At 49.0% G+C, this 13,993-nt stretch overlaps 1 protein-coding gene across 2 annotated transcripts in view; it reads right to left on the bottom strand.

Moving 5' to 3' along the window:
* TRAPPC9 (trafficking protein particle complex 9) overlaps window positions 1–13,477 on the bottom strand; it is a 514,318-nt gene extending 500,841 nt beyond the window's left edge. For both annotated transcript variants that reach the window (XM_029223132.1, XM_029223133.1), the window contains exons 1-2: window positions 13,370–13,477; window positions 4,940–5,533 (exon numbers count right to left, since the gene is read on the bottom strand). In XM_029223132.1, the coding sequence (XP_029078965.1) occupies window positions 4,940–5,523 (584 nt within the window). In that variant the 5' untranslated portion in view covers window positions 5,524–5,533; window positions 13,370–13,477. The remainder of the gene's footprint in view (window positions 1–4,939; window positions 5,534–13,369) is intronic.
* Between the last annotated feature and the right edge of the window lie 516 nt (window positions 13,478–13,993).

The raw sequence follows: 13,993 nt of genomic DNA, 5'->3' as shown, positions 1-13,993 counted from the left end.
AAGACAGCTCTGAATAGAAAATAAGAAATGCAATGTTCTGTGCTCAATTTCAGATGGTATATGGGCCATTAACTGATTCTGCATCTTGTCTTATGAAATCTTCCAATAAATCATCAATGTCGATTTCCTCCATCTGAACTGTTTTATGCTAACGTTGGATATTTAACCTTCACTCCATAGAGAAAGCCCAGGCCTACCCTGCAGCATAGTTACATTCTGCTGAGGAAAGCAGATGAAGGGAGGGCTGGACAGTTTCCATTACAAGTTCGGAAGTTTCTAAGTCTGATGTTGCACCTGTGCGTCATTTGCAAGCATGTCATCATTGGCGTGAAATGAAGACCTTCAACACGGGGATGTAAAGCACACTGATGCTTCCTAACCATCAGACAAGTCTGAGCTTCATGACATAGACCTGCAGCACTTAAGTCGGAGAGTTTTTCTGAAAGGCTCCAAAACTGATCCACTTTACCATTCCAGATGTAACAGGGAGGTAACAGAATTAGTAGTGAGAACACATCCTTGAAAGCCTGACAGGGCCGTGCTTGAATCCTGCTACAGCATTTACTAGCCCTGTGATGCTGGGCTGACTTAACCTCTCTGAGAAGGCTTCCCACTCTGGAAAAGGGGGCTGCTACCACCCACCTCAGATGGCATCGATGTGGCATGAATGAAATATGTAGGTGGGGAGGCTGACTGGTGCCTGATACAGAGCCTTGCTAGTTTCCCTCCCCCACCCTTCTCCCCTTATAAACTTGCATATTCCCCCTAATAAGTATCAAGCCCCTGGGATAGACTGTCCTATTCTTTGTATCCACCAGTGTAGTGCCTTACCCTTAGAAGGATCAAAAAAGAACTACTTCCTGCATAGTAACTATCAATGTTCTTAAGAGATTTGGATTTTTTTAAGTCTATTTTGAGGGGAAAGACTATTCCAGAACTATCCAACAGTCCTTCCACACGTCAGCCCCTCCTCCCAATGCCCATCCCCTCCGCCCTCAGGTCCCCTGTCTGGTCTGCCTTGTGTTCGTGGGGAAGATAGTCCACTGGACCTCAGGGCTCCACACCACCCCAGGCCTTCCTCCCTCCCTCAAAGAAGACCCCATCTTCTCCCCACTCCCATGCCACTTCAACTCCAGCTTCTGAGTCTAGGGAGCCATGGGAAAGGCCCTGCATCCAGGGCACAGCCCAGCCATCACAGGATCCCACCCTATGTTTCCCAACCCAGATGGCCTCAACTTCTTGCACTTGCTACACTTACTTCTGTTTTGTCCCCCCGCCCCAGAATGAGATGGACCCTTGCAGAAAGTCTGGCCTATTTTGATGAAAGATGAAGGGTCCACATTTGGACCAGAGCATTAAAGGAGAAACAAGGCCTCCTGGCCAGCATGGTGGTGTGGCAAAACCCTTCCCCAGGGGTGAGATGAACCGGGGGGAAGAACGCGAGATCCTAGGTCAGCCAAAGCATCTCCCTTCACAGCTGACCTTGGGTGATAATGGAGTTGCAAACTAATGACATGCCCATCAGTGGCGGACATTAGCCTCAACAAATAAAGAATCAGCTATTTCTTGCCAACATGGGTTAAAAGTAAAGGCTGGTGCAGGGAGGGCCTATACATCTGCTAAGGTAAACCACAGACCTGGCTCTGAACGCTTATTGGCTAAAGCAGAGAGGAAGCCGTGGTCACTTAGAGAGGCCCTTGTGTCCACCAGATCCAAATGAACTAGCTATCTAGGAGAAGGACATATTTTTCTGATACCTAGAAAACCTGCCCTCAGAAAGGGGGCAAAAGACTGGCATAGATTTTAGACTAGCCTCTGCCCCTTTATGACAGGAAGTTGCTCAGACAAAGTAAAGTAAATGGCATGGTCAAGGCAAAAGCAAAAGTAAATCTGGTGTCCGCTCCTCCAACAGCGTCCCTCCATGGCCAGCAGACCCCCAAGCCGGTCACCTCTTCACCGGTGACCACTGGCCAGTAAGCACCACCATGCACATCGCCAGCGACAGCCAAAAACCGCAGGCCTAATGCGTTCATTTAAAAGCCAGAATCAAGCAAGGTGCGGCAGACTTTGACTTCCAAGTTAAAATATCCCGTGAAAACCCCTCGGCAGCCGCTTAAATCAATTAGCAACTCACTTCCTCAAAACAAACAAACAAAAATTAATAAGGGCTCATTTGTCACCAAATATAAGGAAGACCAAACAGGTTCCCCAAAGCAAGTGTTTGAATAGCTATCAAACACCAGTGGGTTATGTGCTAAAAAAGCGAAAATTCGAAAAAATTAGAAAATAAAATGATGACCAGGATAATACATGGATCAAAGCAGCAGTTAAGTTTTTGTTTTTTAAAGCGATGAAGGCGGTAAGAAGGCAGCACAGAGGGAAATCTAGCTATTTTCAATGTAACGTGTTCACAGCCTACCTTTTCAGACCCAACAACATACTCACAGGGCGGTATGAGAGAAAAAGAACAAAGGAAAAGAAAAGAAAGAGGAACAAGCAAAAATTAGAAACACACCAGAACAAAAATAACTTTGACAGCATGGTCAAGAATTGACGTGGGCTTTGATGAGGCCAGGGGCACACGTGGACGTCCAGTAAAGCCCACCCACACCTACAGCCCCTGGGAAGGCTGGGGCCTCAGGTTGGCGGCACCTGCCGTGGAGCCTGTCAGCGCCTCAAACCAAACCTCCACCTACATCTAGACGTTTCCTTTCGAGCCACAAAATGCAATCTCATTTCAGGTTGGACACTTTTTATCACCCCTACCAAGAGCCGCAGGAGAGTTAGGCTCTGTCCCTGCACCTAACTGTTGTTTTAAAAATTAGATAACTGAGACTAGTGAAAGCAACAAGGGATGAACAGTGACTGGAGGAGAACGTGTTTGAGTTGAGGTCACTGGCATCACTATCTCACTGAAGTGCATATGATGGCTGAGTGTTTATGGTACCGCGAGAACAGAATGGACCCACCAGGAGGGAGGTTTCATTCACTCTGCGTAAACCCTTGGGAATAGGATCAGCCACCATGCACCAAGCACAGTATCCTGAAACTAGTTGTTCCTGCCCAATTGCGAGCACAGATTTCAAAAGGCAAAAACAAACTGGCATTCCCCGGTGGGTCTGCAACCCCAAAGCCAAGAAGCTGATGAGCAGAAATGTCACCAGTGCCTCGTTTGGCAAGGATAAGGCACTGGTCACGGGGTCAGGGCAGGGTTCCTGGCTTCAGCCACTCACCCACCAGTCTGTCCAGGGAGGGGAAGGCAGTCCCTGCCGAGGCCGCAGGCACTATGATGCTGTGTGCCCGTGAGGCCCCACCTTGTGAGGGATGATCACCACGGCATCCACCCCACCTGACGCCCGGGGCTCAGCAGGAGGCAACAGGTGTGGTGAGGAGCTGGCCGGGAGCGGGCCTGGTGCTGGCAGCTCTGCCCCTTGGCGGTGCCTGGGCTCCTAACCCTTGCCACCTCGGCTCCAAGGAGCAGAAGGGGAGCGCTGGCATGTAGATCACAGGGTCATGCGAAAACTAAGTACGGATCGTGGGTACGACATGCCTTGCCCTTTCCTTAGACCACACAGACGTGTCCGGGTGAGGAAATGAAAATTCCTCCAGACCCTGCCAGGCACCACCTGCAGGAGTGGCTCGGGGACTCTGTGCCTCTCACTCGTAGGGCTGCCTGGACTTTTTCCCTCAATTCTGTGACATCTTCTCCTCTAACTTATCAACAACCAGAAAGTCAGGTCTGACCCTAGGTAAGTTCAGGAAACCCTGAGCACCTGCTCTGCAGCGGGCACTGCGGCACCCACACCATGTCCCCCATCCTCACCTGGGAGACCATCGTGCGACCTGTACAGAGCGGGGAGGACAGACTCAGGGCCCAGGGCCCAAGGCCAGGAGTGACACAGCTACCCGCGCTCTCCCCAGCAAAGGGGACCACGTCTCGGCAAAGGCGTGCGTCTCGTCCTCTCCTGCAGGAGGGACACCGCACTGGCCACACAGGGAAACTGAGCAGAGGGCAGAGAGGGGAAGCAGACGGCCCAGCAGAGCTCGTCAGCAATTCTGGTGACTTAATCACAGGGACAAAGTGAGGACTGAACTTTCCCTGCTCTGTCTGACACTCCCTGAGACACAGAAACCATGAACACACCTTCCTCTGCGTGGGGCGCTCTTTCGGAAGCCCCCGTGGCATTTCTGATACCCTAAGCATAAGCGGGGGCTCTGGCGCTGCCGTGGCGCGGCCCTCTGGCAGGAGGAGGACCTGAGCCCTGCAGGCGCCCGGGGACTGGGAGGCAGGAGGCACGGCCCGACCCCCAGCTCAGCTAGCACCTCACTAGGCCACCTCTCCGCGTTCAGCACCTCATCTGCCCATTGAAGGGATGAGGCTGAATAATAGTCTTCACGCTGTGCCGGAGGGCAGCGCTGCCCAACAGGAAGACAGTGTGAGCCACGCAAATAAAGTCTTCTAGTTTGCACATTTTAAAAAGTGAAAACCAAACACTCGCAACAGATTTTAATAACGTATTTTATTTAATCTAATACATGTAAAGTGTTATTTCAACATGTAATCAATAAAAAAGAAATACTGAGATAGTTTACGTTCTTTTTCCGAGACTAGGTCTCAGCATCTGACGTGCACTTTACCTACAGCACGTCCCGGCTCAGACCAGCCTCCTCCACAGTCTTAGTGACAGTGGCTACCCTACTGGACAGCGCTCCAGGGGGTCCCACCAGGGCTCCCAGCTGAAAAGGGGCAGTAAGTGTCCACACGAACCCTAAAAGGATTTCCCTGAACCAAAGGCTGTCCCATTTTTAAAAGTCTGAAAACCAGTGGACTGCACCCTTTTCCCCCCGCTCCCTTGCTTCTACGCTCCCACTTGCTTCTCCCTTTCTGGAGGTCGGGAAGCAGCCCACGCTGAGGAGTCTGGGCTCCAGGGAGACTTACCTACTATCCGTGTCCAGTCCCACGAAGTCCTTCTTCTCGAATGGGACGCAGAGGAGCGGGATCTTGTCCCCGGACTTGTCCGTGGCCCTGTCCAGACGCTTGGACTCAAGCACAATGAACAGCGACTCGATGAAGTCCTCGATCCTCTTCTCCACCGTCCCGCAGTCCTCGTAGCCGGGGTAGAAGGCCACGTCGGTGCGCGGCTGCTCGGCTATCTCCCCCTGCAGCCCGAAGACGAAGAGCCGCGAGTCGTAGAGCGTGGAGCCATAGATCTCCTTCTGCACGTGGAACTTCTCGAAAGTCTGCGGCCAGTCCTTGGCCGAGAAGCAGTCTGTGATGGTGATGAGGCCCACGACCTTGCGGTGGGTCTGGAAGTCGCCCCACTCGTTATTCTCGGGCGGGTAGTGGTGCCGATAGCGGATATAGAGCACGCGCTGCGAGTCGCGCACGCTGATCTGGCTCACGGACGAGATCCTCTTGTAGATCTTGAAGAAGTTCTCCTCCGAGACGATCCCCACGGGCTGGACCACCACGAGGAGAGTCTGGTGGTCCTCAGCACACTGCATGTAGTCAGGGACACTCATGGTGAAGACCCTGCCCAGAGAGAAAAAGAGGCTTTGAGGCGCACTGGGTTTTGCAGGCTGCCAGTGCACTCGGGGATGCGGTGGTGCTGGCGTCCACCAGCTGGAAGGCAGGGTAAGCCCCAAGCAAAGCTGTGGGGAACAGTTTGTCCTTAGAGTTCTGCATATGGCTATCACAGCTCTTATCACAACCCCCTGCTCTTGGACCAGGCTTGGAGCTCCTGCAGAAAAGGGGCCATCTCTTGTTTTCTGTTTCCAACTCCTGGCCAGGCGCCAGGCACTGATGTGGAGTCAGTGCTCAGAAAGCTGAATAAATGACTGAACAACGGAAGGAACTGCTTCCCCAGCCCCTCAGCAGAACAGAATGAAAAGAACCACAGTGGAATCAGATGGCCTGGACTTGAACTCCAGTCCACTTGAGCTCCTGAACTGAAAAATAATGGCGATAATAAAACTTGCTTGCTAAGAAGATATCTGGATTGAGGAAGGCTGCAAATGCAAAGTGCCAGGCATACTGCCTGACGTAGAAGGAGAGGCTCTACACGGTTACTATCCCTCCTTTATGAACTGTGTTTCCTTGGGAGAGTTTTAATAACCTCTCTGGGTGAATTTTGTTAGATATAAAAAGAAAGCAACATTAACAATACTCCGATAAAAATTTAAAAAGAAAGAAAGAAAACAACATTACCTGATTCTCAGTACTGTTGAAGAATTCAATTAGATAACCCACAGGAAAGCATCTGGCCCATAGGAGTTAATAAATGTTTGCTGAATGAATGAACAAACAAGCAAATGAATGCTGCCCCCTTCCACAGACCATCATAATGGCACTGCCCAGAAATGTGAAGCCCACGTTCCACCCCTGACTCTACACTAACAACGTCAGTGACCTGGGGCAGGCCTGTGTGCTTCTTTAAACCCCAGTTTTATCATGAATTAAAATGTGGATAATAACACAAACCTCAAAGGGTTAGTGAGTCAATATTCTGGTTTTAATATGGTACCATAACTTTGCAAGACAGTACCATTAAGGGAAACTGGGCAAAGGGTCCATAAGCTCTCTCAATATTATCTCTTACAACTGCATGGGAATCTACATTACATCTCAAAATAAAAGGTCTAATTTTTTTAAAGGCTATTGAGATTAAATGAGCTCATTGTATCAAATAAGGAATACACCATACAAGTAGGGAAATGCCTAGCCCGTGAGATACACTCAGTAAATCTTTCCACTGACCTCACTGGTCTCTCCTCCTTCAGAGTACGGGGGTGGGTGCTCACGGCCAGAGGCCGCTGTCCTGTGAAGCTAACAGAGCTAATGGCCCCCACTTGCAAGAGCCCCTTCCATGGCCCTATATCTAATTTTGTATTTGTGTTTTCTTTTTCTTGACTAGGAACTCCAAATTGCATAGCCTTCGGTTCACCAGAACCTGACTACAGAGATCATGACAGCAGCCCTCCCAGATGAAACCATGAAAATAAAAGGCCATTTCCACTAGACCTCTGAGTACGTCCAATGGCAGGGATTTCATCCTGGGCTGAGAGGAAGAGGACTGGGGAGGGAGGTGGGAGCAATTTGGGGCACGCAGATCCTGGGGCCACCTACCCCATGCTGGACTTCACCCTCACCCTCCAGGAGCTTCACAACACACCTGGACAGAGCAGCAGGAAAAAGTTTTTTGGTTTTTTTTTTTTTAAGAAAACTCTGACCTGCTAACTGGTCTTGTTTCTACCCAGGACACAAAAAGCTTATGTGTATATTATCTCATGAAAACCTCTAAATAATATCACCCCAACTTTACACATGAAGAAACTGAGGGAAAGAGAAGTTGGTCACACTGTGCAAGATCATAGAGAGGCCACATCAGCTACAGTATTGAAAGGCAGGCGCTCCCGCACCCCCCACCCCAGCCCCTGCCCCGGCGCTCACACTGCAAAGTGTGATACACTGGCCCCCGGCCCCTCCCTGCAATAATTCTCTGCAGAGTCTTTTTTGCACCTCCTGGAAAGAACCAAAAGCACATCAACTTTCAACAAAGAGGGATGTCACCCCTTGGGGGACGTATCAAAATCTTAAGCATTGGGGTGGGTGGGGAGGGAGATTTGAGAGTTTTCTGTTTCTAAAAGGTGGCAAAGATATTGAAAAACCCTTATCTAGTCTAAGCCTTCATTGTGCAGAGAAGAAGACGGAGGCCCAGAGTAGATGAAAAAAGGCCCTTATAAACAAATTTTGCTTCAGTGCAGCACCGAGCAAGCCCTAGACACTGCTGAATGGGTGTAGGATCTGTGCAGGATCTGTAAGGCCCAGGAGAACAAGTGTTAGAAAAAAGAAAGAGAAAAATCGTACAAGGTCCTCTCTCTACAATACCGTACAATCATGTTTCATCAAGTTTTTCCATATTTGTGCATCCAAAATTAAGGTGGGCTAAATCAAGGTATAATAGGTCATAGAAATCAGGAAGTCTGAACTGTAATGGAAATTCCAACCTTTACTGTGTCTTTTCCCAATTCAAGCATGTGCTCAGTGGGCACTCCCTGCACCTGGCCCAGAGTTCTCCCAGACACAGATCTTTATTAACATGTCACACATCACACACAGGCCCACCAGAAGAAAAACACCTACAGATAAGATGGAGCCAATGAAAGTGAAAGCGGCCAACCAGCATGTATCATTCGCAGAAAGGATGCTGCTCCCACCAGCAGTAGGTGGCGGAGAACTCACTGCAAGCGCCACGTGCATCGGGTTGGCTCCAGCACTGGCTGTCACTCTTTGTGACCATAAGTGAGTCACGTAGCTTCACTGAGGTTAGTTTTCTCTTTTGTGCAAGGCTATGGTTGAAACTAATGATATATAAAACCTCATCATTCACATCCCAAACATCTAGTGAGGACTTCCCACGTGCCAGGCTCTGTAGAGAGGAAAAGGTAGGGTCCCAGATATATCCATGGGTAGAAAAAGTTTATATCATAAAGATGTTCATTCTCCCCATTTTGATATATAGATTCAACACAGTTCTGATTAGAATAACTAACAGATTTTTCGTGGAATGTAACAAGTTAGTTTATGGTCAACAGCCAAGAAACTCCTGAGGAACGACCAATGGGGAAGGGCATTTGTCCCACCAGACATAACTGCTAATGGAACATAGGGTTTCTTTGTGGGGTGATGAAGTGTTCTAAAATTGATTGTGGTGATGGTTGTACAGCTCTGTGAATACCCTAAAAACCACTGAACTGTATGTTTAAATGGTTGAACTGTATAGCATGTGAATTATATTTCAGTAAATCTGTAGGAAAAAAAAAACCTATAGTCAGCACAGTATTGGCACAGGGATAGAGAGAAAAATGGAAATGTCATCAAGCCCAGAACCAGACCCACACATGCACGGCAATTTGAAATACAGCTGAGGTGCCATTCTAGGACAGTAGGAAAGGACAGACTCTCCAACAGTAGTACTGGCACAATGGGTAATCCATGAGTAAGAAAAAGATGCATAACCCAACCAGAAAATGGACAAACAGACATCTTTGAAGAGGAAACTCAAGTAGCCAAGACGTGTACAGTAAGATGCTGCACCTCAATGGCGATCAGGAGACAGCAAATTAAAACCGCAGGAACAGACCATTTCATACCCACCAGACTGACCAAAAAAAAAAAAAATTATTGTGGTAACATATACATAACACAAAACTTACCTTTTTAAATGTAGAGTTCTATGGCATTAAGTACACTTACATTGCTGTACAACCATCTCCAGAACTTTTTCACCTTCACCACTGAAGCTCTGTCCCCATGAAACACTAACTGCCCATCCCCCCACCCCTGGCATGCCCCCATCTACTTTCTGTCTCTAGGAATCTGACCACGCTAGACACGTCACGTAAGTGGAATCATATGCTATTTGTCCTTTTGTGCTGGCTTATTTCACTTAGCAGAATGTCTTCAAGGTTCGTCCATATTGTAGCATGTATCAGAATCTCCTTCTTGTTTAATGCTGAATAATATTTCATTGTATATATATATACCACATTTTATTTATTCATTCACTGAAGGTCATTTGGGTTGTTCCTAGCTTTGGCTACTATGAATAATACTATTATGAACATGGGTATAAAGACAAAATGTTTTAAGTGTAAAAACACCATGTGTCTGCAAAGATGCAGACCAAAGGTAGCTCTCCTGTTTGACAGGTGGCACGTATTCTGGCATGTGGCTGGCAGGTTCACAGAAGCAAGAACTGAAAAGAACGCAAATGGCCACCGTCAGGAGAATGGGTAACTAAACTGTGGTCGTTTAACACAATGAAATACTTTAGAACAGTGAAAATGAATGACCTAGAGAGACATTGCAGGAACAAAGATGAATCTCAAAAACATGATGGGCAAATAAAGCAAGTTGTGGATTGATACAAGCAGCACCATTCCATTTATGTAAAGTTCAAAAACAGGCAACACTTAAACAGTATCTTATTTACACATATGGCAAAATTATAAAGAAAAAGTAAATTTGGATAGCGGTTACCTGGGTGGCAAAGAGGAATGCAGTTTGAAAGGGAAGCAGTGGGCTTCAGAAGCAGTAGTTATGTTCTGTCTCTTAAGCTAGATGGTAGATCCAGCGGTGCTTGTTTTGCCATTCTTTAAACTGTACATACATGTTAAACATTTAACATAAGAGTTAAAAAAGGAAGAAGGGGGACTTCCCTGGCGGTTAAGACTTCACCTTCCAATGCAGGGGGTGCAGGTTCCATCCCTGGTTAGGGAGCTATGATCCCACATGCCTGGCAGCCAAGGAACCAAAACATAACACAGAAGCAATGCTGTAACAAATTCAATAAAGACTTTAAAAATGGTCCACATTGGGCTTTCCTGGTGGCGCAGTGGTTGAGAGTCCGCCTGCCGATGCAGGGGACATGGGTTCGTGCCCCGGTCCGGGAAGATGCCACATGCCGCGGAGCGGCTGGGCCCGTGAGCCAAGGCCGCTGGGCCTGCACGTCCGGAGCCTGTGCTCCGCAATGGGAGAGGCCACAACAGTGAGAGGCCCGCGTACCGCAAAAAAAAAAAAAAAAAAAAAAAGGAAGAAGGTCGAACTTCAAAATTACAGTGCATGTTTCAGCAGGTTGGCTAGTTTCAGGGCCTGGCCCCCGCCCTTCTCATCTATCAGGAGATTATGCTACTGCCCCTGCCAACACCCCTCTTCTACAAGCAAAAAAGTTGATGCACAAAAAAGGCAAGTGTGTTACAGGTGCACAGGTGGCCTGTGGGTCTGACACAGGTTGAGGACAGGAGGTGTTCAATTTCTCTACTCTGAAGTAAAATGAGAAAAATATGAACAATGTATATTAAGTTTCCCATAAAACTAAAGTAAGTTTAGTAAGTGCTTTATAAATATTAACTACTGTTGTTATCATTTATTTTTAGGTTATGAACTGTCTCGTTTTTTGCTGTTAAAACTTTTTTTTTTTTTTTTTTAATTGACTGCGCCCCACGGCTTGTAGGATCTTAGTTCCCTGACCAGGGACCGAACCCGGGCCACCGCAGTGAAAGCACAGAGTCCTAACCACTGGACTGCCAGGGAATTCCCAAACATTCTTGCTTTTATAAAACAGTGGGGGTGGGGGAGATGGCGCTTGTTCTTCCATTATTCTATCTGGGCAAAAATAAAAATTGACAAGCCTATGATTGGCCCTCCAGCTTTTTAGCACTTACCAATCTATGAAATCTAAACAATGAAGTCACCCTGGACTAAAAGACCCCTCTGGGTCCCTTCCAGTTCCAACTAGGCCCTGAAAAGCAGACCAGCAATCAAATCCATGCCACAGCTCAGTAAACCTTACAACCTCAGGCAAGGGTTTTCCCTGAAGCTGCTCAGTATTAGCAAACTTCTTGTTCACTTTTGCCCCAGATTCAAAATATGCAAGTACCACGGGAGGCAATTTGTCTCATATACAAGGTAGGAAAAGGGCTGCACTGGGCACTTTACAACTTATCATAGTTAGACGTCACAACAACCCTAAGAAACAAGCATTCCCATTTTCAACCTTACAGATGAGGAACCAGGCTCAGTCAGCTGCTCAAGGTCTCCTAATCTCTAAGGGGTAAACTGGAGCCAGGTTCCAGAGTCCATGCTTTTCCACTACTTTCTTCAAGGGAGAAAGAATCTGATGAAATAAGCCCTGGCACTGAGCCAGCTCTGGTGTCTGAGACTAATCTAATACAAAGATTAAAACATCAAGAATATATTTCTTCAACTTGGTAGTTCCTCAAAAAGTTAAACATAGAGTTACCATATAAACAGCCATTCTACTCCTAGGTATATACCAAAGAGATTTGAAAATACGTGTCCACACAAAAACTAGTATGCGAACATTCATAGCAGTATTATTCCTAAGAGCCAAAAAGTGGAAACAACGCAAGTGTCCATCACCTGACAAATGCATAAACAAAATGTGATCTATCCATAACAATAGAATATTACTTAGCCATAAAAAGGAACAAAGTACTGACCCTACTACAACATTGGTGGACCTTGAAAACGTTATGCTAAGTGAAAGAAGCCAGGCACAAAAGGCCACATACTGTATGATTCCATTTACATGAAATGCCCCAAATATGCAACTCCTTAGAGACAGAAAGTAAATCTGTGGCTCCCCCGGCTGCAGGAGGGGAGACAGCCAATGGGTATGGAATTTCTTTTTGAAGTGAGGAAAATGTTCTGGAATAATAATGGTTGCACAACTGTGAATATACTAAAAACCACTGAAATGTACAATTTAAATGGGTGGACTTCATCGTATGTGAACATTATCTCAATAACGCTGTTATTTGATAAAATATTTCTTGACAACTATTTTTCCCTCTATACTATTGGACTCTCCCACAGTTTAAGAAAAACAAAACAAAAAACCTTGCCAGGACATCTTTAGGACTGCAATATTCCTGGTTCTCCAATATCATGCCTCTAGTGCTGCTATTTCGTGTTAAGGAATACTATCTGGGCTGGACTAGGAAACGACAATTAACTACGTTTTAAAAATCGCCAGTCGCGTTCAAACTGGGGCGGGGAGAGGATGGAGGATGTCACAGCCTCATACCCTCAACTCATCTTTAACTAAACCGAGCCCTGCTTTCAACACTGTAATCCCTCTCTCTATAAAAACACGTGAAATCCACAAGAACCCCATCCGAACACCAGAAAACTCCGTGTTAAAGGGCATTCACGTGGGGCAAATGAGCCGAGGGAGGAGACCAAGGCAGGCACTGTGCTCTCTCTTCCCGAGACTTGGCCGGGAGAAGCCGGACTTTGCAATTCGAGGAGCTCATCCCCGGGAATCAGCGCCTGCCGCCGCCGAGCGGGATCTGAGACACTTTGAATCCAAAAGAGGAGGAGGAGGAAAAAGGAGAAGAGGGCCTCCCGGGACCGCGGGGCGGGGAAGGCGGCCGGGGGCGCGGGCTGCAGCGCCGCCCGGAGGCCGGCCCCAGCCGGATCCCGAGACCCGCCGGCCCGGGGTCAAAGGACCGAGGAGAGGGAGGCCGAGCGGAGGGGGCCCGCGGGCGGAAGAGGGGAAGGGGACGGCAGCCGAGAGCTAAGGAGAGCCAGGGCCGGGCCCGAGAGGCAGCAGGTGCGGGCCGGGCCCTCGGCAGGTGCGGACGCGGCCGTGGACAGGTGTGGCCGGGCTCCGGGCAGGGTAACGGGGCTGTGGGGCAAGTGGCCCGAGCAGGTGTGGGCTGAGGCGAGCCCCTCGGCGGGACACACGCTGGCTGGCGCCCTCGAGCGCCGTGACACACAGACAGCCCTCCCGCAGCCGACCCGACACCCTCCCTGCCCGGGAGCCCCCCACCTTGCACTTACACAGCCGGACCCCCGGGCCCGGAGCCAACGGCCTGGCGGGCGGCGGGGCCGAGTAGCCTCTTCGGACGCTCCCCCGGCTCAGAGCGGGAGCTTCCGACCAGCGGCTGAGCCGGCACCGCCCCTGCGCATGCGCAGGGCCCGTCCCGGGCCGGGGATCCGCTCCGGGTTTTGGAAGAGATGCCGGGGAAGCGAGGGAAGGAGGAGGGGGAGGAGAGGAGTGATGAAAAGTGGAGGGAGCTAGATGGTCGCTGGGAGGGACACGGAGGAGGAAGGAGACGGAGGGACCCAGAGGGAGAAAAGGGGAAGGAGAGCAGCTGAGAAGGAAAGAAAAGCTTTGGCTCCTGGGGCCGCGCACCCCGAAGGAGATGCCACTCCTGCCTCCGCGCGCCTTTCCAAGCCCTCAAGGCGCGCAGCTCCAATTTCACCTCCGTGGTGCAGCCCTCCAGCCCAGGCCTTTGCAAAACCACTACGGGATCACACTCCTTGCCCTCGCGCCGAGCCGGGCTTCGTGTCGCGCACCCGCAGGCGTTGTCGCCAGTGCTCTGAACTACCTTGGGGAGAGTATAAGTTCCCCTTTTACAGGCTGAGAAACTGAGGCCGCGTGTCTCCAGGGCATGCCTTATG

This window comes from Monodon monoceros, unplaced genomic scaffold (genome assembly GCF_005190385.1).
Source record: "Monodon monoceros isolate NGI ecotype Baffin Bay Population unplaced genomic scaffold, NGI_Narwhal_1 Super_Scaffold_14, whole genome shotgun sequence".
NCBI lineage: Eukaryota > Metazoa > Chordata > Mammalia > Artiodactyla > Monodontidae > Monodon > Monodon monoceros.
This window is presented reverse-complemented; position numbering and strand designations above follow the sequence as displayed.